Raw genomic sequence first — 27,727 nt, forward strand, 5'->3', positions numbered from 1 at the left:
AAAAAATCGAAATTGGCAGCTCGTCATTGACATGCAGTGGCTTAGCTGCTCGCATCAACATTTGATGCTCCGCAACTAAGTCTCCATATGAATAAACCAATGAACACAATCTTTCTGGCTCCCGAACAGCTGCAGCTTTTAGCAAAGTAAGGTTGGTTCTGGAATGGTGGAAATAATTATCACGTCATTAGCAACAGCAACAGTTAGTGTTTGCCTTTGTGCTCATGCTGAAATATCAATATACCTCCAGAGTGTTCACAGATGGCAAACAGATAGCAGCCCGTGTTGTGCCACATGGTGCGACAACACACATGCGTCAACAAGTCATTCTCTAATGACCTGTCAGAGTGTAAAGCAGCAGGCCACGGACCACCGGACATGGGGTCAGGGGTCAAAAGGGTCAGGGGGGGCCCGTTGCCTTCACCTGCAAAATACCACTCAAAGAGACACAAACCCTCCAGGAAGAGACTCAAAACAACTATAAAGAGAGCAAAACTGTTGCAGCAACACAAAATAGACACTAAGCAACTACAAAGAGATACAAGATGACCCAAACTGACACAAACAAACTACAAAGAGACACACAACAACTGCAAACAGATACAAAATTACCCAGACTGACACAAACAACCACAAAGAGATGCACAACAACTACAAACAAACTACAGAGAGACAAACAACCACAAAGAGACGGCGGTGAGGACCTTTTAGACTCATTATCTCCGACACAGCAGTTTTGGTTCATTAAAATGACCTTTAGTGTGAATAGTGCCATTACAATCACTATAAAACCCCACAGGATGAGTTTGATCCTCACGATGGCCTTTCCATGACCAGTTACAGTTGCACATTTCCTCCAGCCGACCCAGTCGGGCATCCAGCCAATCACAGATCTTTTGACAGTCCACGGGAAGGCAGTGAGTTATCACGCAGTATAGAGTACGTCTGGAGACATATTTTAGTAAATGTATAGGGAGAAGTGATGAGGAAACGCCATAAAGACATCACAAGGCATTAGAATGATTCATCGGCCAAAGCTTTGTATTTAGTGAGGAAATGGCCGGTGTGTCCTTGAAGCTGTGACAGATGGTCCCGGGAGCCACGGGTGACAGCAGAGGAAGAAGACGTGCCTACGTTTTGGAAATTTAGCAAGATTTATCAGTTTTTCTGCAAAAAAAAGAAAGGGGGTGTAAATGAAGAGTTTGTGGTGGGGGAAACCAAGACAAGCTGATTGGTAATTCTGTGATGACATCACAGTGTGTTGAGGGTGCAGACTAGTCGTGCCCCCACTGTCACACATAGTGACATGCTTTAGAAACGAAACCAGATATAAGTTTACGGTTGATCACAATGACTTGGCGTTGAGGATTTCGGTTTATGGGGTTTTCCCGGCGAGACTTGTTGAATTTTTGCAGTTTATTCAAATGCCTTTGTGCATGCTCGTAGCCTAACACGTCATCCGCGGAGTTACTTTTAATTACTTAACCACTTATTACACACCCTCCAGCTCGTGTGCTGTCAAGCAAATAAGCCAGATGAGTGGGGAAATAAAATAAAGGCAGCCGATGACATTAAAACATTCCCCACAAAAAAAAAAAAACACAGCCGAGTTGAAGTGGACCCCTGCGAGATCCTTCATATTTTACCAGCTATTTTGTTAGCTGCACTTCTCAGATATCACTTCTCATTAAAACGAACACCGAATCCTCTCTTTAACTCTGAGTTCTCTCTCTAAAAAAAAACGTTTTTTTCTTTTTTATGACTATATAAATCTGTGATGGTGAAAAAAAATATATAACAGATGATTAACAGTGCAAAAATAAGAAAAGCAATACCACTCTGCTGCACCATGACCGTACAGGGCATTCTCAATTACATCGAGACAGCGTCACAAATTATTATGACCGCGTTGCCATGGTAACCGACATGACTTGTGCAGACGCACACATTTGTGGGGAAAACTAGGGCCGTCTCTGGAAGCATCCGGGCTGTGGCCTCTGTGTGTCCGGTCCAGGTCATCACCTGCAGGTAATAAGTCACAGACCCCCCCAATCTCTTTTGTTAAGCTTTCTCTGACTTCCAACCCTGCGAAGCAGCTCAGACAGGCAGCCGGTCGGAGAGCTGCAGGGACGTACGGAGGCTCGCTGGTACTTTCATCGCCCCACAACAACAACAGCGACTCTTTTTTTCTCTGATTTAAAGACAGATTTTGTAATCTATATCTCAGACGAAAGCGTAGGTCAGTAAAAGTGAAGAACGCCGTCAGGCTGAGCGTCTGCGTCTTGTAGCTTGGTGAGAAGAGAGTATTATGACTGACACTGGCTCATACATCTTACAGAGGGGGAGTCTGAAGGAGTGTAAATGTTGCTCTGACGGTGTGAAGACAAATGCTTGGCATTCCTGGGGGTTGGGCCTTTGATAGTGAATGGTGAGCACTCTAGTCGGGCAAGAGGAGGAGGGACGGGCGAATGTTTTTAAATATAGATGCAAAACAATTTACTCATTTAGAAATTAATTTCAGCTGCCCTCAGGACAAAAACATCAACTTGTGAGAAATGGGTTCAAGTGGGCATTAGTTCCGCTTATTCAAAACTAAAACAGATGGATTTTACTGTAACGTTCTCACTCTAATGAGTCAGATATCACATGTTGGTCGGAGCTCCAAAGCTTCAAACTATGACGCTCTACGTTCCCCTGTAGTGTCACTTTACATGTCTGTCAAGTTGTGTCACGCTTGTTATATGCATAGTGTCTTTTCAAAATAAATGTCCTTCACAGGAAGTAAAAACCTCTTAGTTTGGTTTGGCAAAACCAGTAATGACCGACGTGACAAAATGCCAATGTTTATTTTTACATGAACTGATTATCACATTCCATCAGATTGATTAATAATGTTTCCTCCCACTGAAATTCCGAGACTCACTATTAATAAACCATTTCTGCAGGGAGAATTTTCATTCTGGTTTTCCCTTGGAGCTTAATGGGTTATTGATGCTTAATTAATATCCCGCAAATCTCCACATTTCAGTGTGTAAGCGATTCAGTTAAGAATTCAACGGTCATATTTACAGTGTGTTTCATCATCGCTGCTGAGTTAGTCGAGATTATTGGCTTCCTTGCGGTTTTCTTCTTCGGGCTGCCTTTCGGGACTACGATCGGCGGAAAAACTCACTTTCCTCAAGCTTTGTCAAGTGCAAATAATCATTTATTCTCTTGCCCTGAATGCTGCGTTGACAAGCGAGGAGAGGAGAGTGCAGACACCGGAGAGCCGAGCCGAGCCTCTCATTTCCAGAGGCAGAGGGTCAAACTCAGAAACTTAACATCGGCAAAATAGTATTTACTGTAGCCATTATGGTCCTCCTGAGGCACAGATCTCATGTCAGAGAATACAGAGAGGAATACCGGCACTGTGAGGGAATAGCAACTGTTTCTAAGCCGAGGCTGCAGATAAGTGAGGGAGAAAACTGAAAATACAAAAGCAAGCAAATTGACAGTACTGGTTCACTGACTTTATAGACACTAAAATAACTTGATCGTTAAGTATTATGTGCTGTCATGCCAACCTTTTTATATTATGCTTCCAGTGTGGCAGATGCTCATGAAATACTATGACCAGCCTGGATTCCTAAAAAAAATAACATTCCCACATTCTACACTTATCAGAATTTAGTTTCCAATGAGTGTCGGAAGGACGGGTGTTGCTTGGGTCAACAAAACGCAGGGCTTTCACCCGGAGACTGCAGTTCCTCAAGCTAACGTCAACCACGCTCTCTTTCCTAAAGCCTTCCTAAGTCAGGACGTTTATTTTGAAAGGACACTATGCATTTATCAAGCGTGTTGACACGGCATCCCTGACATGGAGGGGAATGTAGAGCGTCTTGAAGCGTAGGAGCTCTGACCAACCGGAGGTATTCAATTTAATGTGTTAGTGGCGTTTACAGCCACAGCTGGTCTCAGCAGAAACAGCTGTAAAAGCCAACGGACACTTCCTGTCAGCAACACACAGCAGACAGTTACAGACTGGCACTTTTACCAGCTGAAGAGGCAGATATTTCCTGCAGGAAAGTTGGTGGAGACCAAAAACAGAGCTCAAAGAGAATTATCCGTATCAGTTTAAGACAGTGAAAGGTAACGAGGGTGAGGTGGGTTGATCCAACCCTGCTCTTACTCCATCTCCTCATTCCCAACACTTTGTCGGACAGTTTCGAACACACTGGGTGGCCCAGCATGTCAAACTATGGCAATCGACTACTGCCGCATGGTTCAAACATAAAACCCTGCTTGGATTAAGGCAACTACAACATCATTTCTTTGGAAAACTCCTCCCGGTTTAGGCTGTTTAGAAAGTTCACATGGCACTTTAAACATGTGAAAGTTAAACATAAACTTGTGAGCTCAAACAAGATGTGGTTCCACACTAGACACAAACACTGGTCTCCTGCGTGAAAGTCGTGTTTTTGTGTGTAATACGTTAATTAAAAGAAAAATAAAGACTGATGGCTCCTAGATGTACATATGTACTCAAATACCGTTCTGTTATTTGAGTTGAATAGACTTTTGCCTCATTTTACGGATATGCTAATAAAATGATGACATAATAAATGCATTCACAATAGGAGAAAAAGGCACATACATAAAAAAAAAATCATTACAAATATTCCAGCACAACAGAAGTCAATTGAATAGGTAAAATGCTAATTTAATCCAGAATTAATGGTATGTTACTATAGAATTGAATGTTTTGTGACGCTGTAGCGATGCACTAGAATGTGTGATCAACAACAGTTACCTGGTCTTTTAAACGGTTCACTGCAAATGATTCCTACAATCCTTTCCCTGAGAGGAGGGGCATTAGCTCAGGAGGTAGAGCGGGTTGGCTGGCAACCGCAAGATTGCAGGTTTGATCCCTGGTGTCCCTGAGCAAGACACCTCAATGCAATTGCTCCTGACGAGCTGGCTGTCGCCCTGCGTGGTTGACTACCCTCGGTGTGTGAATGTGTGTATGAATGGGTGAATGTCAGTCATTACTGTAAAGCGCTTTGGACAAAAGCGCTCTATAAATGAGGCCATTTACCATTAAGGAAACAAAGAAAGAAATCTCTGGAAGTTAAGCCAGCACTTGAACCGAACACTGCTGCTACACTTTTCCTTTTTTTTTTTAAAAAATACCCTACCTGACTTTAATTACTGCTGGCACATCACTGAGCTCAGCCAAAAGATATGTGATTACATGCTAATTTGGCTCTTTAGACCTAAAATGAACATAAATGGCATTGCAGAAGAATACTGCATAAACCGATATCGCATAACACTTGGCAACACTTACATGCGCACCGTGATTGTATGCTATCCTATGTGGGAATACATTTTGAGGGTATGCATAAACCTTCATCTAATTACGCTGCTTTGAATGAGGCCGATTATAAAGACTGTGATGACGACATCCAGTGCAGTGATAATTGCTCCTTTAATGGATGTGAACATGTGGATCCTGTTTTTCTTATCAGCCTCTTCACTCTGTTAAATGCAGAATTCACACTGCATAAGGACAGACTGCAGATGTGTGAGCGTGATTGAAGAGAGTTTTACATGTACATACTTATATATATAAATATATATATATATGACAGGAGAGAGAAGACTAATGTTGGCTGAGGTCTACCAAGGAACCAAGAAATTGTTTATTCATCTTGCGTATTTGATTGAATGTCAACAAGAAAACTCTAAGAATGAACTTCTGCTCTGCATTTTAAAAGCTTTTTTCCCCCCAAAGGCCAAATTTGCAAATACAAACACATTAAATGAGACGAGATGGAAACAGAATGAATATGACAGCAATCAGAGTATATTATGGAAAGGAGACCTACCTGAGGGTGAACTGTTCGACGGTGGAGTTGGGCATCAGGTAGAGGAAGATCCTCAGTGTTTCTCCGGGCTTCAGGGGTTTCTCAGGCAACCTGAGGAACATGTTCTTGTCTAGCTGCTTGTCCACCAGCAGCTGCTCCTGACTGGCCTGGTACAGGCTGATGCTCCCGATGCGCAGCAGGGGGTGCTGTGACAGAGGCTCTCCCCTGGAGACGCCGGGACCCCGGTGACCTGAGCCCTCGCTGCACTCCCCGTCCAGGCTGGGCCCGTGCAGCGTGTAGTAGAGCTCCGCCTGCAGGGTCTCGCTGGTGAGCCCATCCAGGAGCCCGTCGGTGGAGCCTTTCCTGCGGCCCAGCGGGGCCACGTTGGTGTTAAACCAGGACGGGGGCAGCTCCAGCTGGGCCAAGCACTGGGCCAGGTTGCCTTTCATGCGGCAGGAGGTTTTAATTTCACGGACGTCCCGGAAGGCGTGCAGACGGACGCAGGGCAGCTTGTCCTGAGCCTTGAAGTCGTCCCAGTCGCGGCCGGCGATGTAGAAAAACACCTGGACCGTGGGGTTGTTGGAGAAGACCCGAGCCTGCACAATGAAGGCCCTCACCTTCCAGTTGACCGTCAGCTGGCCGGGAATATCCAGCGGACTGGCTGGCTGGAGCAGCTCCTTGGACAGCGCCTGGTCCCGGGCAAAAGGCCCAAAGCTTATGTTGATGGCAGGGAGGTCTTTTGTCTGGAAAACCACGAAACTCTCAGAGCGCTGCAGCGGGTGTCCAGTGCTGGGGCTACTGCTGCTCTTGCTGCCGCCGCCGACCGTTTGTCCCATGACCTGAGCCTCCCGCAAGAAGAAAGCCAGTTGTGCGTTGGACATTTTGAAGTTGGCGGGAAGGTACACGTTGGGTGGCAGCGGACTGGCCGTCATCACCGAGGAGCTGAGGAGAGCATCGGAGCTGGTCGGAGAGATTTTACCTGCAAGAGCTGCGGAGACAGGAAGGAAATGAGAGGTTACACATTTGAGTACTTTTCTATTTTAACGAGAAAGTGTTGCAATATATGACGGGGAGAAGGAGAAAGGAGGAATCAAAACGGTGCATGAGTTATAAACAGGAAGTGACAGAGCTCTGCTCAGTCAGCTGTGGAGAGGAGAAGGGGAGGAGGTCAACGCACGCTAATCAGATGACATCTGGTCAATACATGTAAAGCATCCCGAGCACAAGAGCGCAGGCTATCCACTGGAACAGGTTGTTCACGGCTCGTGATCTTTATCTGGGACTTAACAACACATTCAATCAGTGTTTGACTGTTCAGTGTTCAACTATCTGAACTGGAGCGCACACGCGCACACACACACACACACACACACACGTGTGTTTTCAAATCTTAAAAGCACAAAAAAATGAGTAAATCTACAGAATAAGTTGGAATAAGTTTGTATTTTAACAGTGCGAACATTATCCGTCGCACTGTGCTGCACTTGTTGAGAAAAACAAGTCAACATAACGCGCCGCGACAGTGGAATCTAAGTTCGACGAAATCATTGTAGAACAAACGGAATAAATGTGACATACTTATCAAAATTACCCAGAGCTGAGCACAGAAACATAGTTGCCTGTCCCCATGGTCCAAATCATAGATTAAAAGTCCCATATTCCAAATGGTTTTATCATTGAAATTGCATCCTTTTAAAATCTGAAACAAAAAGAAAAGAAAAATCAAGAGGCTCTTTTTAAAATCCCCCAACCCACCCCAAAAAAAGGAAAAAGCCTCTTCAAAAGGTTTGTTACTCAGCAGGCACTCCACAAAAGTTTATGTCTTGGTTTCTCTTTAGAAAATCTTTGTCATGAGTTGCGAAAGAAGAATAAATGAGAGTGGAGAAAGCAAAAAAAAAAAAAAAGGGAAAAAAACACTCCGGCAGTATCTTCCAATAAAGGTTTCCACGGAGCTTCTTGAACTTGTGCCGGTCTGGATTCACCGGGGCTCAGGTCTTGGTTTCAGAGCGGCTCAGCCCCCCAAACGCAGCAGCTCTTACAATCCCAGACTATGTGCGTTGGCTCCGGGACGGACTCTGATAGACAGGCAGAGACCTCCTCCCCGGGTTGGTGGGCTGTACGGGAACCAGAGACAAAAGCCTTTTGACGCCGCCCCATCTTGCCACACCTAGTCTCTAGTCTATAATCAGCATTTGAGCTCCCGGTCAGACACACGCAGCACTCGGAGGACTCGACTTACACCACGCACACACACACACACACACACACCGACACACACATGTGGAGGCGAAAGAAATAACACTCCCCGGCTCGATTCATCCCTCTCCCTCTGGACGTGTTCAGGCAGACTGTGTGTGTGTGTGTGTGTGTGTGTGTGTGTGTGTGTGTGTGTGTGTGTGTGTGTGTGTGTGTGTGTGGGGCGGGGGATGGATGTGTTGCTTGAATGCCTCCAGGCAGAGAGGGAGAGTACGAGAGTGAGAAACGAGAAGGGGAGAGGGAGGGATTAGGTAAAGATTATTGATGAATTAGCCGAGCTCTCCTCCCCCCACATCTTTTTTACGTCTGCTTCAGCCCCCCCTGAGAAATCCATGAGAATGAGGGGATACCGTCGGCCGGAGGGGGGGATAGCATTTGGACCGCCTCCCTGCTTCACTCACATGTGCCTGGAATTCCCATAATAAAAGAGAGGGGGATCCATGGATGTGTGTGTGTGTGTGTGTGTGTGGGCCCCATAAACTGAATGGCAAACAGTGAGGGCAACAAAAGATGAAGCCACAGCCGAGGGGGAAAACATCCCGCACTTACAAATGAGCAGTTGAAGCCGTAGAGGCGGCTGGAGGAGCGACGAGAGGAGCTACTGAGAGGCTGTCTAGTCTTTATCGACCAGAAGCTCTCTACCTCGCAGGAATGTGTGTGTGTTTGTGTTTGGAAAGAGCAGCTCTTGCCTTAATCAAAATTAAAAGTGACAAATATGCACAGCCATCCATAAACTTCCTTAAGCTCCTCCACCAGAGCACCTTCTGCTTCGGTCTCGCGGGTCCAAAGGCAGAAGCCACTGCCGCTCGCTTCTCCCACTGTTACTGTATGTTTTACCAAGTCCCACGGCAACCCGCGAAAAAAACTGGGAGAATCTACGCCTCAGGAAAAACCTCACGTAGAGGGATGTACGTTTCATACACCTGCCAACGTTAATGTAAAAGCTCTGTGAGATTTTATTGCGCCGTTAAAAAAAGTAAGAAGATATTAGAAGAGCATTACCGACCACTTTGCTCCCTCGTCTGGAGGCAGCTGAGAAGCCTCGCATCCCCAAGGCCTGCTGGGCCTTTTTCAAAGCCAACGCGTGAAGGTAACACCCGACAAAACCCACTGTCGAGGTGTCCTTGAGCAAGGCTCTTAAAGAAAGTGTGTCCCCATGTGTTCCACAAGCACCTACTGCCAGCCAAACAGCCCAAAACAAAATGGTTTCCAGCTTGCCGCTGTTTGTTTTATTGGTAATTTCGTTTTTTAAAGCACTTTTGCCTCTGACTTGGTGCCTCTGACTGCTTCCCCCTCCTGCATCTGTTCGTTTTAAAGACGGGGGAGGCTGCAGGGCCACATTCGGGGAACTTAAGGTAAAACTGCGACTCCGAACAGCTTGCCGCCGTTATTTGAGCGTGCGAGCAAGGCGATAACAACACAATATGTGACCGTTTGCAGCGTCGGTGGTGTGCAATGTAATCTAGCTGCAGGTTCAAGTCAAACAGGGTGCAGCAGAGTAAGTGAGGTGTGAGAAGCATTTTTGGCAAGGTGAAGCATTTCCCCTTGGAAATGGGTAACAAAACAATAAATCGAATTCAAAGACTGATTGTGATTCATATTTACTTTTGGTAGAATTATCCTGGCTTGAGACGAAGCAGCATTTCAACTAACCCCAATGTAAAACCAGCCGTGTTAATATAAGATGCTCAGAGCGATCAATGTAGTATAAAGAGTCAAACAAACACAGGACTTTCACTCTGGGCTTTGGGGTTTGTGTGCCGTGTTGAACCAAGTCAACTTATTTTACCATAGTTTTGTTACGTGACTTCCATATTTAACACCATGAATTTTATTTTAGGGCCACTGAGGAAACAAAAATGGTTATGATGAAACAAGATATGATCTCCGGAATAACTGCATTAGGACAACAATCCTCCATACACGATCAAAACATTTGACACTGTGCTGCTCATGGACTTTCTTTACTTGTTACTACGATAACATAGAATGCAAAATATTGTGATTTATTACATTTTTCAACTACAAATTATTCTGTTTGTATAATATCTGTTTTATCCAAGAAGATATTTTCACTAATTTCATTGCACTTAACTTGTTTTGAACAACTTCCTGCCAATCCCGCTGACTTCACCCATGACCCAACCCGCAAAAAAAAAATCAGCACCATCTAGTGGACTGAAAAAGCAATTGTCACCATAAGGTTTAACTTACCCTGTACTTGCAATACTAATAGTTTATATAAAAAAATAACGGTACTTGACGTCTATGTATTAATACAACATTGCCACACAAACTATCGCGATACTACGCTGTATCGATTTCCCCCCGATCGCTACTGTAAACATCACGAATGCCAACAGAGACACATGATATGAAATCAAATGATTTCATTGCATGTTGCTTGAGATCAGTGTGTGATACTAGAAGGTGTGAACAGTCCCTCATCCAGCAGTGGAACGGCTCAGTGGCTGATAGTCGCATATGGGTGTTTCTGCCACAAAGTACTTTGCGTGAGTCTACTGAGTATTCTGTGCCAAAAGCACAATGGGCTGTTGCCTCTGTCAACCTCCTGGGGACTGTGAACTAACAATGGCACAGATACTTTCATGTGAGGCCTGGGGGTCACCTGACTGCCGCCCAGGAGTCTCCTAATCCCTTTCAAATGCAATGAAAGTGCACTATGACACCACATGCATCGGATGCCATCAAACAAAAACAAATCTTTGGCCCTTCCCTCTTAACCCCGAGGCCCGACGGTGTCATTTGAGGAGGTGATTACAGCCGATGATGCATCAGGGTGCTCTCGTCTCGTTTCAGTCTAACAACGTAGCTGGGTGGGTTTGAAGGGGGGGCAGATGGGCTTCCAGTGTGAAACCCTATCACCTTCCTCTTCCACTTGATGTCCTATTAGACCTCGGGCCACATTGAATTGAATTCTCTTCCTGTTGTGCTCCCATTACACGAAACATCTGCTGTGTGTGTGTGTGTGTGCATGTGTGTGTGTGTGTGTGTGTGTAACGAGTGGGTGTCTATTCTAAGGCCCTTTGTATTCATCAGATTACTTTGTCTCATGTCAATTAATGGAAGTATCAGCCACTTCAACGGTAATGCCTATCAGACAGACTCTTCAGATGAGGAGAAAAAAGCCAACGTTTCCAAATACAATAGTGCTGATTTACCTCAGTGGAGGATTCGATCCACTTATTGGTGTTTTTTTTTTTGTTGGTATTTTAGAACTTCATTATCTTTCATACACATCCACAACCAGCTTTATTTTATTTTATCAGAATTGAATGCAGGAAGGCTTTTGTGCAATAAATTTCTCCACCAAAAAGGTTTTTCACATTCAGAGCATATCTGTAGCCTTTTCTTTGCGGGAGTATTCTGCCGTTATTCTGCCTCGTATCAGAATGTTACGCCTCTGAGACGGCAATGGAGAGCCGCATCAGAGGCGAGACGAGGAGAGACGGCGTTCTAGCTAAATGCTCCGAGCACCGAGGCGGTAAAGACGTGACGTAGTGAAGAGGCGTTACCAGGGCAACACGCCGCCGGCGGATTTAACAAGCTCAAAGTAGATCCAAAGAAGATAAAACGGCGGTAGTGGTACCTGCCACGGTTTTATATGAAGGGACACCAGAGGGTGGGAGCTAATACTTCCGGGACGGCGTTATCAGCTGCAGACGGCCGCTAGCTAGCTGGTGGGAAACGCTCACATGCACTAAAAGCATGTGCGGCTGGTCCGGCTATCTAGGCAAAGCACAGGCAAACTCCGATAACGTAGAGAGTGAGCGCGACTTAACTGCTTTATTAATGCCCTGAATTCTGAATTTAACACATTTCACTGAAACTAGATATCCGTTCCTTTCACATGTACCAGCATCAAAACAGGAAGGGACTTTTCAAGCAGTGAAGCCCACCTGTCGCTTGATGTGGGTGTATATATATGTGTGTGTGTGTGTGTGTGTGTGTCGGTGGGTGGAGGTATCTGTTGAGTATTTAGCAGACCGAAGCTAAAAAGCCTTGTTCCAAAGTTAAATGAAACACTCGGCTGTGTGTCTCGCTGCTCGTACAAAAACTGTCAAACATAAAAGCCGACTGCCAAGTCAAGGGGAAATATATAGAGAGGATGTTATGAGGAGGGCAGACATTTGATCTTGAGGAAGAGAAGTGCATAAATGTCTCTTCAAGTAAAAGGTCAGGAGAAATTGTTGAGAGGGTTTAGAGAGAGACGGGGCATCCTTTACAGCATTACTAATGTTCCAGCTCTGAGGGCTTCCTGATCGATCTCCATCTTACCCTCCGCCGCCTCCTTCTTTAACTCGGCTCTCGGTATCACTGAGCTGCTGTTACAGTAAGAACTGCAAACTGATACCTTTTCGACGCGCAAACAAAGTCCTCATTACCTCCTTATCACGCTGCGTTACAGCGTGAGATTACACTCCACAAATACGCACCTTCTCATAAACTTCGCTGTTATTTAGTCAGATTCTACGTTTGCACAGACGTGAATGCAAATAGAGGCCCATAATGTTAAAATGATTCACATTACCATCCAATTAGCTATGAATGCAACACAAAATGCAGATGAAAAGACACGCTAGCCTGGGGGTGAACGCTGTATTAGCACTTGAAACAATAGCGGAGTTGGTCCCATTTTTTGACTCATTATCCATCTCAGTCAGACCTGGATTACATTCACAAATGGACTGCAGACAGCTTATCTGGAACTGTGTGTGCGGCTTTATATTTCATCAGTTTTCATCTCTATGCATATAGAAATTATATTCAAGTTTCCGTCACACTGGGGAAGGATTGTCCAGCGCATGCATTTGCATGAAGATGGACCAATTTGGTGAATTTGAGTAAAAGTACATTCAATCAGTGGTCCTGCAGGCTAATTGTCATATATTTCCCTCCATTATATGTGCCCCGAAGCGTGTGCACAAGTCACATTTCCGTCAGATTAAAGGGATCTAAGATGTGAATCAGCAGCTCAGTAATCACATCATGTGCAGCTGACATCCCAATGAAGCAGAAACAAGGATACGGCCGTCCACAGCTGCAGCAGCATGTGTGCTGTCCGGCTTCACATCACAGAAACGTCCACCAGCAGCGATTACAATGTCGATGCAGCGCAGAGAGGCGCAGCCGGAAGTTTGTTTTTCTCATTTATCACATTTATGAGCGAGCAATGCATCAACCGGGGACATATATTCGTTTTTAAACTCTTTACCAAACTGCTCTCCAATTGGTCCTTTCGGTTTATGCATAGCCACAGATTTGACACGATAAGTAAACAAGAACTCAGAGCTGCCAAAGCCACAAAAATAAAAAGCCAGATGCAGCCCATCATTCATTCAGTCATTCGCTGATTTCAGCCATTAAACGCATTCATCTCATCAAGCTGCATCTCTTGGACATTTATCCTAAAACAGCACGAGGAAATGTTCCATGTCGGCGACCCGAAAACATCCGGTCCTCCTTTACTTACAGAGTTAAACAAAAAATACTGCTGATTGTAAATGCTTCAATATTAATCTGGATCTGATCTGATTGTGGAGAAAAAGCCCCTCTATTTATATTTGCACACATCACTTTTTAGTATTCCAGAATTATTGAAAACTAATTTTTCCATTTCAGTTCACCAATTTTGACAATTTCATAGGTCTATTAGATAAAATCCAATTAAAAAATTCTTACATTTATAATGCAAAACAGGTAAACCACCAATGGAGTGAGGACTTTGCAAGGCACTGCATATTAGCATTCTAGTTTTTGTCATTCTTAATTACAACTGACTGCTTGTTTAGGTTTAGTAAAAGATTGTGGTTTCGGTTAAAATACAGTTTCTCTCAGTCGCTTTGGTGCTTTTCTCAGATCAGAATGAAAATTCTCCTAACTATTAGTTCAACCTCCACAACATTTAGTCATTTGTGCACATCATAGTAGCAATGTGTCCTTCCTCTGAACAAATAGCAAATGCTTTTGGACGTGTATCAGTTGATTTCATACAATTCTCTGCTGTTTGATAACATTATCATTTGCTTATGTCATGTCAGTCAAAATGAACTATACTTACGGATGCTGAAAAGTCGTTCCCAATAAAACTAATAGTCTTCATTTCATTGCTTGAGTCATTACATACAAAATTGTTGAACTAGTTATCAAATTCTGTCAAGCAAATTTTATACCTTTCTTTATCATTTTTTTCCTGGAAATGTCTCCTAAATTGAACAATTGCTCTCTTCAGCTTTCACTCACTCCAGGAGATACTTTCCTCGCTGCATTGTAAGGGATGATATCCATTGTGATGTAGATGAAAATATGTGATTTACCTATGTTCAGTTACAATATGTACTGTTATGTTATATTGTTCACATTTGTGCACAGCTCTACCAAAAGGGTGTTTCTTATGTTTGTTCTAAATAAGTGACTGTAGTGTATTTTTCTTTTGCATAATGCTGTAGAATTGCAAAGAGCATATACAGTAAAAATGTCTTGTACTCACTTACTCCCCTAACTACAGCAATGTGTAACTTTACTGTAGTTTTCAAATGGCGCTGTACAAGTAGTGTATAGTGCTGTCTTTTTCAGGTAGTGTCACCGAGTTCCGGCCCTTTTTTTTCCATTGGAAAACACTGAGAGAATACACTGTCATAATGAAAACATGACAAATCCATTTGACTATCTTGTTCATAAACGATGGTTTCAAAACTTTCATTTTGATGACATTGGCAGTTTCATTGACATGAATACTTGCTTTTGAGGAATGGACTACCGGTATCTATTTTGAGCAAGTGACGTGCTTTTGCAGGTTATCCTAGGTTTTGCAGTTTGCACTAATTGTTTTGAGAAATGCACTAACGGCTGTGAAAATGTTAATAGTGATGTGAGAAAAGCACCAAAGCGACTGAGAAAAACTGTAAGTACATTACTTTTGGCAGGCTCCACCACGACCCCTCCATACGTGGGGAAAAATATTTGTGACTAGCCAAAACAAACATAACGTGATAAAATAAGTCACAAACTCGAAACATAGTCGGCTCTGCAGTTTTGTAAGTTTTAGGAGGCGATGCCCACAGAAAGACGTTTTGATCAGGTTTGTCCACATATTCTGAATCAGACATTCATCACAATACTACCAAAGTATTCCTGCAGTATGCAGCCAAGTGATATTTAAAAACTGTGCTATCACGTCCCTTCATCATAAGTAGTTCATCTTGGAATTACAAAGGTGGATGAGCAATTTTAAAGAAGCTTCTTTAATCAACATTACATGCTTTGGAGATGCACAGTAATTAACACAAAGCTTTTCCCCTGAAGATGAACTATTCCATAACATGTGTAAACTACTATCTGTTGTTCACCTTATAATCCTTTTAGTCACCTTGGTTTTACAAACCAATCCATAATCCAGTAAATGTCTCATGAATATTCCAGCCCAATCCATCCATAAGCATTACTTGACCTTTACAAATAATTGGCATTTGATCCTTTGCTTCCTCGAGTGGACTCGTCTACGCACGTATCGGGCCGAGTCGCCACTAGTCTCTTGCTCTTCTGGGAAAAAGTGTTTCAGGGAAAACTCCCTGAATGAAATGAACTGTGTAGAAAGGAGACTTTGAGATATTCTAACGGCTCTGAAGGCCTTCGGGGGAAACTGGTCCGTGACTGCTCTTTGACAATGATACAAAAGGGATAACAAGAGGAAGGGAAGGGTTAATGATCTAAGACTGGTGGGGGCCGCAGCTTCCTCTGGATGAAGCCGGCCCCTCCGAGGGGGGTTCAGTTTGATTTTTCAATCAGTCACTTCCTGTGGACAAGAAATGCCCCGACACGACGACGTAACTCGGTCAATACGTGCGCTCAATTAGTGGAGATGGAAGGTTTCCTCCGCTAAAGTCTCACTCTGTAATTTAGGCTGATAAGAGCGCTAATTCAGAGTGCAGCTTTAATGAGGCTTAATTTGCAGATTAAAGAGGAAGGATATATAACCAGCGTGGCACCACCATCAGTGGCAAATGGAACTTTTCATCATTGATCCTTTATATTCACCCATAAAAATCATCCATAATTTATTTTATCAGTTGTCCTTATCGGGTCCAGCAGAGGCTTGTTTGAATGGAGAAACTGATGAGAGCCATAACGTGATGGTCTGCTAATTAAAGCCCCGCTAAGAATCTATAATGAAGTTATGTCACTGGCGTTTCTTTTGTCCCTCCCGCCTTCCTGGTTTTGATCATGAGAACTAGCGCCAGTTATACGAGGCCAAAGTCAAAGTCTGTTGAAGAAGCAAACATGCAAACACGGAATCTTCTGACTGATTATTTGAGGCTTGAAGCAGCAGTTCTCCAGAAAAGTTCATTCACACTTAAAGTAAACGAACCCTTGACACTTAAATAAAAAGGTCTATCTCACTCAACACAGTTTTTTCAACCATCAACCGGCTGAAGTCGCCTCATGATCGTGTTTCTGTGTTTAGGCCGTGGGTTGCATGGACTCTTCATCAGGCTTACAGTAGGTTCCTGCTGGAGCTTCAGCAATGCATTTCCATGACCCGACCATCAACGTATGATCGCGATATGATAATAATCATGAAACGTAAGCTCTGTGTGGGAAGCACACGCCCTCGTAAACATCAAATATGATAAGAACAGCTGATTTCAGGCAGCAGAAAACCGCTTGAGCTTCGATATTCACTGCTCCACCTGCTGGAAAGATAAACCCTTTCAAGTGGTTTCCACATACGGGTCCGCCCTGTGTTCACTGTGTCATCGCAGGGGGGCCAAGGACCCGGCAAGATCCCAGCAAGACACCCAACATGGAGGGAGGGCGAATAGGTGACTGAGTGTGTACGAACATTTCAGATTTAAATCATGTCGTTTGACTTACATTAAAAAAGCCAATATTTTATAAACCTGAATTTTTTAATACCTGAATTTTAATTGTCATATCATCCAGTGGAACGAAACCCATCATTAACAAAATGAAAGATTATGGCACCGCACCAAATCTGCCAAGAGACGACCAGAAGTAGATACATTTGGAGTTTGCCAAAAGGCATGTGGGAGACTCCAAATGGGTTTTCTTCTTCTTCTTTCCCCCCCTTTTAAGCAATGGCTTTTTCTCTGGCCACTCTTCCATAAAGCTCAGCTCTGTGGAGTGTACGGTCTAAAGTGGTCCTGTAGACAGATACTGTGGAGCTTTCCAGCTCCTCCGGGTCTCTTTGGTCTCTTTGTTGCCTGTCTGATTAATAGCCTTCTTGCCTGGTCTGTGAGTACTGGTCCTCTCCTGGCCCATTTGTTGCGGTGCCATATTCTTCCCATTTTGTAATAATGGATTTAATGGTGCTCCGTTAGATCATGTGACAGATCGTGTGACATTTAGTTTAATGAGGTCCACCTGTGTGCAATCTAATTATGTGACTGAGGGGAATTGAGAGCACCAGATTCGATGCTGGGGCTAGCGAAGCCGATATGCACACAACAAGTTCTTTTCTTTTCAAATTTGGAAAACGAGTCGCTTCACCAATTTTGACTATTTTGTTTTATTCAATAACAACCCAAAAAAATGTTTAATTCCAGGTTACAATGTAACAAAATAGTGAATACTGGGCTGAGCGCTGACGACAATGGAGCGCGTCTTCTCATGCTAGTTAGCGGTTAGCAGCTGGTGCTGGTGCGTTTTCATTTGATCACACATTCCAGCAGTGTACTTCTCTTTGATTGTATTCTGATTCTCTTCATCGCTGCTGGTTATCTCAGATGAAGACGTCTTCACACTCTCCTCGCTGTTCTCTCAATGTATTTGGAAGCTGGTCAACAAAGAACCTTTAAGATTCAAATTCAGCTCGCATGAGATTCCCCATCAACCTCAACAAGTACCAGAGAGCCGGACCTCTGTGTGTGTGTGCGTGTGAAGTTGAGTCTAGCACAGAAACATGATCACACACACCAGAGCCGACCTGTGAAGCTGTAGGGGCTAGTTAGTGTGTGCCTCGGTTTCCAACATGGCCCCTGCGTTCTGGTCCTCTTGCCTCACAGGCTCGGCCGCTGCATGCATTAGCAGCGTATCGATGAAAGGATGCAAAAGCCTAGAGGCAGCATGATCTGTGCCTCAATGCGATCTGAGGCTGACGCAATCCATAGGGCCCCAGACAACAGGATTTCCCATGGGGGGGGGGGGGGGGGGGGGGGGGGGGGGATACGCTGTGTGAGGTAATCTGAGCCTGACAATATTATACAGCCGCGGTTGCAGAAGGATTTCCTATACAAAAGGATTTACTGCATTATTTCATGCGTTAAACTCTAAATTTTCCCTTTTAAATTTAATTAATGATGGTGTCTGTGTGTTGTGTATCGTCTGCAAAGTTCTCTCCTATACATCAAATTAATGTGTATTAGTCTGTGTAATTAAACCATTTATAGTCCAATTAATTTACTCATTTGTTTTCCTTAGTTTTACCATTTTGTTGCTTGATTTAGATTCAATTTCCAATCCTTTACCCCCCCCCCCCCCTTCTAAATCCCATAACTTTTACAGAGGCAGCGACCTAATTTCCCCGTGGCGATCAATAAAGCCACACATCCATGAACCAAAGACATGAGGAAAAAAAATAACCTAAATGATTTGAATGAAAATATATCAAGTTACATCCATAAAAATGAGAGAGCGTCTTGCATTACAGTCAATTCACCTCCGTTTTATACCAGCGTTCCGACCCGATCCGTCAGGCTTCACCCCGAGGAGTGCAAGGACAACGCTGATGCATGCAATCCCCGGGACGAGACCACTCTCGCATTATTATTATTATCATTCACAGGCCGATGCTAACTGCAGACGGACACTCGTTTTTCAGAAAGTCTCAGCTTTGTGACTCTGCCCCCCCTGCTAACGCCCCTCACATTCATTGTAATAGCCGTGAGTAGTAATGCTAAATTATGCTGATTTTGTAGGTTACAGATTGGCAGTCTTTCATTGTATCTGACCACATTCAGCAGCACGCAGCTCTAATTGCAGCCCTTCGGGGATAATAAAGCTCTGCTGAACATCGGAACGGGATACAACACCGGACAAAGCTTCTTTTTATCGCCGTATATACGTTTTCAGTCTTCTGGTGTCGGCCATTAGTATGTCGCGCGAAGATTAAAGGCAAGCTTCATTATTGAAACAAAGGGGTGAGCAAGACAATGTAAAGAGTTAACTGAGATATGGAGAGGTGGGTTTTATTACCCCAGAGGAAGGGAGCTCACTGTTGAAGGAGAGGGCTGATGATATTCTATATTGGAAGCCATAAAAGACACATCTACAGTATATATTGATTTGTTATTATATGAATTAATTTAATTTCCACGCCACCTTATATTATCTTGAATAGGCAAATTATACATGCAAGTTTGATTAATCCCAACTTAATATAACGTCATTGAAAAGATATATGCATGTTAAATGTTTTTTAAATAAGAGCATATACTGTAGCTGTTCTCTAATGTTTTTTCATTTCATCTCATCTGTAAAATCAATCAAATGTACACTAGCCTTTCATATTAGATGAATCGTTATGAGTGTATTTATAGTATATACTGTATATACGTCCATCTTAAATTTGCTTTTTAGCTCCGTCTTCGGAGTCAGTATCTGTACTTCATGTACATGCATTGTTAAAGTTTTGCCCTCCTCACATTTTCCTTTCCGCCACACATATTGGAAGTTGTGCCACAAATACTCACATCTCTGAATACGATGTCATGTTTTCTTTTTTTTTTCCCTGATTGCAAATTGAAAATGAGACCTCATTCTGATCTCCTGCGGAAAAGCCGCGATGAGGAAATAAGATTGGTTTGTAGACGCACGTGTTATTTGCCGAGGGAGGCCGTAGGCAGCGCGGGGGCGGATATTTCCTCTCTGCTTTTGATTTTCCTGCCTCTGATCATTAAATTTCATTGCCAGTGGGGATGCTCCTCATCGCCGTGCTGGCATGCATTACGTTTAGTCATAGTATTAACATTTCTGTAACCTTTTGTTTGTTCAAGAAAGCTATTAATGAGCCCAAACGCTTTAAACCACATCCTGCTTTACACCTGAGAGCCACCCGGTGGGATCAGAATCATCTCTACTTGCTTGTTGACCAGCGAGCGGGGGGTGGGGGGGTGGGGGGTTCATTGCTGGAGGCACCTTGACAGCAGTTTCTTTGAGGTGGAAAGTAAAGGTTTTTAACACTCACACAGGACCTGAAACGAGAGCTCCCAGCTTGGTTCCTCTCTTAGGTTTGACATTGTTGTGAAGTACAGATATCGCATAACCTTGAATGCTAATCGTCGATGATGAAGCTACTTTCTTTGTCCCAGTGTAACCGCAGGGAGACGGCAGCACGGCGACCGCTGATGAGACATTAAGTCAGCAACAGTGAAAGGATGGGTGAAGTCCACAACCCCACGCTGCCAAGCCACTGGTCTGTGATTACAATGGCGCCTCCACTCCTCCTAATGAAGTTTAACTGGCATTAATGAGTCAAACTCTCTGGCTGGAAGAAGACCTCTGACTTTTGTAAAAAAAAAAAAAAAAAAAAACTTTGACGAGTAACTTTTATCTAACTTCCTCATTAACTAAACTGAAATCACTTCTCTGCGCATCACAGATCCCAACTATAATATAAATATGGAGAAATTACTGACTTTATATCTTTGCTCAGAAAAAGGTTTGCCAACCCCTGAAATATCTTCGAATGACATCATATACTTAACTGTGATTGTGCTCTGGCCCATTTTTGCCATCGTGGGACCCAAATGGCATTTGTTTTGGTTACTTGTGATACTTTTTCAAATCAATCAAACAGCAAGAGCAGTAGCCTTTGGTTTAACTTGGTGGAGGTCTATTGTACATCCCCCCCCCCCTCTCTTCATATCACCGTCGCGCAAACACAGCCTTTTAGTTGTTCTGTTACCATGGCGACGGGTGACACAACTCGCTGCCAAATCACCATAACAACGAGCTGAAACAGGGGTGTCAGGAAAAAAAAGCCCTCACTCAGGGACAAGTAGAGGGGTGAGAATTCATTCCAGCATAGCAACACGGTGTCTTTTCTCCAGTGGCAGATTGAATGTGTGGTCACCGAGTGGAGGGACTCGAAGCCACAGAGGCTGAATTAACTAAAATCTCCAACCACGATAAAACAGCGGAAAGACTTTTATACTCTGTCAGCTGCTGTGATCGACTGGTAATGACACAGATGCTTTTACATTGGCGTTATTCGACCAAGCGACGGTATTTAATGAGTTGAGAGTGAGAATTAATTCCTTCAACTGGACGTGTCCATTACGCCGTCAGGAAACTCGACATTACAGTCCATTATAATGTCTTATCAATAGAATGACCGCCTGAGGATAACATGAACTGCCAAGTAACTTTACTGACAGCAACACAGGCAGTACACGGGTACATGGAGTATGAGCTGTTTTAAAAGGAAACATGGATGTTGGACAATGGCATATATTGCAAAATGTTTCCTTTACAAGGCTTTGCGACTTTTACCTTGGTATTGATTTTCAGCAGCATCCGACAGTCCCCAGTGTCCTCGGACAACTTCACCAGATCAGAACGCATTCATTGACAAATCATGAATAAAAAGGCCAAAGCTAGTTTATGCAGATTGATAAATTACTTCATAATGTGAACAAATATAAACACAACAATAGAAACTCCTTAATTAAATGTGACAGGCATCGTCTCCGACTTAATCGGTTTTCCATCAGTGGGAGTGAAAACAAAGGAGGGTTTCACGACAACGTGCAGGTGGTGGACTGTGCAGGTTTAAACGCAGTTAATTACAGAGAATGAAGTTCCCATCAGCCAGGTTCAGTGACGAGGTGCAGTCTGGGCTCCAAGTGTGAGAGCGGGGCACCATAAGTAAATGTCAGGGTTTATTATGTGGGAAATGTGACGTGAAGGGAAAATATCCAGGAAAGCTTTAGTGCAGTGAACTCATCTTATCACGGAAAGAGTCGTGTTTCCATCCAATTAGCAACTACCAATTAGTAGTAGTATTAACAGTAGTAGTCGTATTAACATAGCCTGTAGTCAGCCTTATAGGCTATGCACGGATATGGTTCGTTATTATTACTCTTTCAGAATTTCATTAATTGAGTCTGGTGATGTTTGGAAGAAGAGTCACAGATTTAAATGATCTCGTTAGCATTAAAGTTAACATAGTGCTGAACCACAAGTTAGCCTCTCTGCCCATAGAGCTTAACTTTCTGCGAAAGTATACACATCGTATATGCTGTAACTGTATAAATACATAATCAATCTGGGTGGCTCAGGGCATTCAGAGACAGAGATTACCACTTCCTTTTCATGAAAAACCCAATATGATATACTTTCTGTTTTTTTAAATCATGCAGGGTGGTAATAACATATTTCTTTCTGTGCTGTGGCAAACTCAGAACACCTAATTATTTTTGCTACACCCGGACTTTAAGACCTTAATTCTACGGGACCAGTTGGTGTTTGAGGGAGACCACAACTGAAATATATTTACATCTCATTAACTCAAGTGTCTGGTAATGAGAAGTGAACCACAGCGTACCATAGGCATGCTGCGTGTACATTAAGTCAGCAATAGAAAGTCCTGGCGGGTGGATGCAACAGATATGAAAGAAGAGCACTTCCAACAGGTGTTTTTTTTTTAATCCCTTTGAGATTCGACCTTTATCGTTTCTTTGCGTCAAATGGGGCGTATAAAAGCAAACAATTCAAAGACACCGACTTGGAAATAACTCTTTTTGTGATTTATCAGATAAAAGCGAAACAAGTGGCGTGATTAAATATTAACGAAACCCCCAACATGTGGAGGCATATGATTTATTGATTGAGAGAACAATAGAGTCTCAGGTTTGTTCGTTTCTTACTTTAAAAGCACTCAGACAGTGAATCCAACATTGACGCACCGAATAACCACAGCGGACGCAGGAAAAGTGACGGACTTCTCCCTCCAGAGCCGTTTCCCCCGCTACGCTACAAAGGCTAAGGTCAATGCTGCTGGAGAGGCTAAAGGAACGCACTGGAGCTTTCCACTTAGGAGCGTGTACGGGGGCAGCACTCACCGTCAGGGGAGATATTATGGCTTTTGGGTTTGAAAAATGAATAGGAAGGCAAGGAGACTGTTTGTTTAGGGATCAAGCAGCCGAGTCTTAAGAATAGGTGGAAGACAAAGAGCCCTCGCCAACGTGGACGCCGGCTAAGTGGACGTGGTGAACGGCGGATCCAGCATTATTCTCTAATGGAGCTTACAAGGAGAAGAAGTCCCGCTTTCCTTTTCAGACCATTAAGCGGGCCGTAGGGCTTCCTGGTCGGCTTCAAGGGAGACCGTCAGTGTACGAATGGTTCATTTCTTGTAAATATCACGAGATAAAACGTGTAGTTTTCTGTTTTAAACAGAAGAAATGTCAAGTGGTTTTAAGTGGGCAAGTCGATGAAAAATTACATGCTTTCAGTGTGCGTCATATTCAAATATCAGTTTTTTTACTATTCGAATTGGCATTTGAATACAGAATATACGTTGAAAACCAGTCAGTATGAAAACTGCCATTTAATACTACTACATAGCTTATTCTTTGGCTAAGTCTTACATAAAATATGCCTGATTTAGACACAGCAGGCAACGAGATGACATCGGCATGGGACAATGGATCAAGACATTTTCAAACAGAGGTGACAGCACTCTGCCAAACAGCGATACATCATTGAACAAGCCGGGGCTAAAAAAAAGAAGCCAAGGCTGCTGCTGTCCAGGCTGCCAGTGTGTGAGTGTGCTTCCCATTCCAGATATGAAGCCTCTCCTCTGTGCTGCAGTCAAAGGCCCTGAATAAACACCGCTTGCAATTTTGTCAAAAGGATTACTCAGCCCGCGGACCGCTCTATCACAACTACCTCTCTGTCGTTGTGATAAAACATGGGAACGGGAGATTAGCGATGGCAGCATTACTCGTCCTTGGCCCCCCAAAAGAACTGGGCGAAAGAAATGGAGAGCAACAGAGTGCCGGTGAACATTTTAGAGAATTTGTGAACTGTTATAATAAGAAACAAGCAAGTCAAAGCTCAGCCTAGTGGCCAGACCTCAAAATACCAGACGTACAGCCGGCAACGTGACTCTGCCAGACTTTCCACCCCTTTGGTCCAGAGAAAAGATACACTCGAAGAAATAAAGGTGCTCACCAGAACCTTAAAGGTTTCATAAAGGTTCCACTTTTAACTCTTTGGCAACTTTCTACTGAGAACCCAACATAAAGAGTAAAACATAACCTGGGAAACGTTACACCCAGAATGATAGTTCTAGAGAGCACCCTTCAATGGTGTAATAGTTCTGCCACAAACACACTCTGAAGGTTCTATGCCGAACATTTTCACCTTCTAGGAGTGCTAACAAGAACCTACGCAGGCCACATATCTATTGTGAGCACTTTCAAATTTCAAGAGTTTTATCTAGAACCCATCCAATGTGTTCTATGCAGAACTCTTTTATATTTCAAGCATTTCATCTAGAACCCACCCATGGCATTCTACAATCAATGGCGTTCAATCGAGAACATTTTATATCTCAATGGTTCATCCAGAACCTACTCATGGGTTCAACCAAGAACCCTTTTATAGACCCGTTAATATCCCTTTCTCCCCCCAAACCACGGCCCCTCAATCTGCAATCTCTTCCTTCTAGAAAATGTTCTTAATGGAACCCTTGAAAAAACATTTCTCTAAAACCTAATGGTTCTGTGTAAAACCTCAGCCAATCAGGAGGAACAAACCCTTTTGGTTCCCTTATTTCTAAGAGTGAGATTGTGAGAAAATTGAATCCACGTTTCCAGTATGTGCCGATGCAGATTATGGATTTCGAATCGCGAAAGTATCAGTAGGAAGAGATTGTTTGAAACTGCTCTATTATATTTTTTGTGGTATGTTTTTTGATCCCACATAGGATTTGCAGTATTGATTAATGAAAAAACGATTCAACCCAAACAGGAGGCGGACGTGTTCATTATTTTCAACCAAATGCACAGAAAATCTGCCGGATCTCGCAAAGACTAGTCTATCGCCTGAAGCAACAGCGGCTGCTGTAGATGACACAGTCCCTGCTGTAATTAGGGGCAACACCGGGTCAATTATCATTTATTGTGTTGCCAAAAAGAACACATTCAATTAATTGCATTCCTGCCGTCATAACACACAGCATTGGCCAGTATTGGTTCAATCATTTGTCCACACACAAAAAAATAAATAGATTCCATCCAAAGTAATTCTCCCTCACGGATCAATTAGCCACTCCAGCTGCAGACAGACACACACACACGCACACGCACACACACACACGCACACACACACACGCACACACACACACACACACACACACACACACACACACACACACACACACACAGTATGCAAGAGGAATAGAGGAATACTCTGCACAAGGACAGAGTGTTGTTGCACTTTGCAAACAATAATTCTGCTCCTGTTATGCAAAAAAATAAGTGCTTTGCAAGCTTAATCTACTTGGTCGTGGAAAGATTAGCCTCGGCCCGTGAAACGTATGAAAACTGCAACACCAGGCAGGCGAGCGGCACTTAATAGATGAGCAACCACCGTTTGACTGCTTGTCCCCTCGTGAACCAGCGATGCGGCTGGTTAATAACATCCACCTGAACATGCCGGTTATCTTTCACTGCGGTTGTTTTTCCAGTTTGCATAGTGGCCCGACCGACTCGATGGTTTGTATCAAAGAACCATCTGAGAAGCCGACATTGGAAACTGTTTTGTTAAAGGGGATTTGATGAACCAGCAGCTCTAACAGAAGCTTCCAGTGTTGTTCTGTGCTCTGCTCTGATGCTGCAGCTACGATAAATCCTCTTCAGGAGCCGCCCTTGTTGTTTTAGAACGACCAGACTCACGCACACCTAAGCCACGCCCCCTGGTGGCGGGTATCTCCTCGCAGCACGCCGATAGGTCCGTGCTCTGTCAAGCTGGACACAAACGCATCTCCTGAAGCCTGACGAGATAGACTTCATTGTGTCATGTGAACCCCAGAAGTCATAGTGAGCACATTTAATGTAGAAGTAACACTTCATCCAGCATGTCCGGACTAACTAAAAACACACTTTTTAAATATTTCTTCAACTGACATGTTGCCATTCAATGAAAACAAATTCTAATTGTGATAATGTGAGACCAAGAAAAGCAGTGAATTCTCAAATTACTCAAACGACTAATTGCTTAACAAAAATAACGACGATTTGTCGAGTTGTTTCTGGCAATTTCAGTTTCAAACGGTAAGATTTTAATACGCACGAGTGTCGCCAGGATCATTGAGATTTAAGTGTGTGTACAGTCGAAAGAACCAGACAACAAATAGGCTTTAGACCATCCATTCCGCCGGCTGAAGCTGCTACATGATCAATTAGTAGAAACGTACATGAGCCTCTATTGTCTCATCCATTGTAGCACTAATTGCCTTTTTCCCGGCGCTCACCTCCATTAAATCATAGGAATGTACCTCCTTCTATAAAGCCATCTGCAACTGACACAACAATTACAGCCCCTCCACCTTTCACAGTTTAACAGCTGTTGGATTATCTCAAGAGAGGAAAATAATCCATTTGTCCCCCGTCTCTCAGAACTTTATCACCATATTGATTCTTTGGCGGAGGGACGTAACTGGTCTCGGCTATGGCAAATTGTGGGAGGCAAGCACACAAAGCCGTCAGTCTTCTGAGATTAACGCCGCCTCAAGGAAACAGTGTAGCGTGGGCTCCGGGTGGGACAGGTACAGACGCTACAGCTGGAGGTGTCTGCTCCAGTCTGTCCTCACGTCAACATGATGGAGGCTCGAGCAGATGGGAACAAAAGAGCGAGCTGTTTGTTGGAATTACAGGGGGGCTCTCGTTGATAATCTCCTAGGACGAAGGAGTCGGAGGCAGGGCTGAAGGAGGACAGGGGGCATCAATAATTGATGAAAAACAGCATCAAACGGGGCCACAGAAGTGAATGCGATTTCTTTTTGGGAGCGTCTGTGTGCGTTTTGCAGGCGCCGTTCGGCTGCGACTTCAGATCTGAAACCGTCATCAAAATTCTAAATTTAATCAGAGCGAGAACATATTTTAAAAAGTCTGCAATTTCGTGCTACAGTTACATTCTCATAGATAATTACCACGAGGTATGTCACGATCAGTCGACATCACGCTGCTGGCTCAGCGAAATGCAAATGACTGCGGCTCTGATCACTTTTACAAAGACGTTGGTTTCTCATTTGTGGAGCACAAGCAGGGATATCAGGCTCCATAACAGTCACAGTGGAGCGAGCTCACGGTTAAGCCTCCACTCATCAGACAGCGTGTCACACACAGGACCCAACTATGGAAGTTCTGTCACACGTACAGGTTTATGGTTTCCAACCCCCAAACTGGGACACCTTACTGACAGAGGGCTCCTCCCAGCACCAGGGACAACAGCTCGGCAGACACCAAAACATGTTTTTGTTATTTTGAAAAATGTACGATACGCTATTTAACACAAAGCACAACCATTGTATTGAAAAAAAAGCATAAAATATGGACCAAAGCTTCCTGAAGAGCTGC

At 43.7% G+C, this 27,727-nt stretch overlaps 1 protein-coding gene across 2 annotated transcripts in view; it reads right to left on the bottom strand.

Annotated features, from left to right (window-relative positions):
- Positions 1–27,727, bottom strand: part of tmem132e (transmembrane protein 132E) — a 306,329-nt gene that overhangs the window by 91,864 nt on the left and 186,738 nt on the right. Inside the window, exons 1-2 of one of the 2 annotated variants that reach the window (XM_084029246.1) lie at positions 7,425–7,820; positions 5,868–6,834 (exon numbers count right to left, since the gene is read on the bottom strand). In XM_084029246.1, coding sequence (XP_083885372.1) covers positions 5,868–6,834; positions 7,425–7,503 — 1,046 coding nt within the window. In that variant the 5' untranslated portion in view covers positions 7,504–7,820. Of the gene's footprint in view, positions 1–5,867; positions 6,835–7,424; positions 7,821–27,727 lie in introns of those variants that run through there. The other variant, XM_084029247.1, reaches the window with a different exon arrangement.

Source organism: Eutrigla gurnardus (assembly GCF_963514095.1).
Source record: "Eutrigla gurnardus genome assembly, chromosome: 15".
Taxonomy (NCBI): domain Eukaryota; kingdom Metazoa; phylum Chordata; class Actinopteri; order Perciformes; family Triglidae; genus Eutrigla; species Eutrigla gurnardus.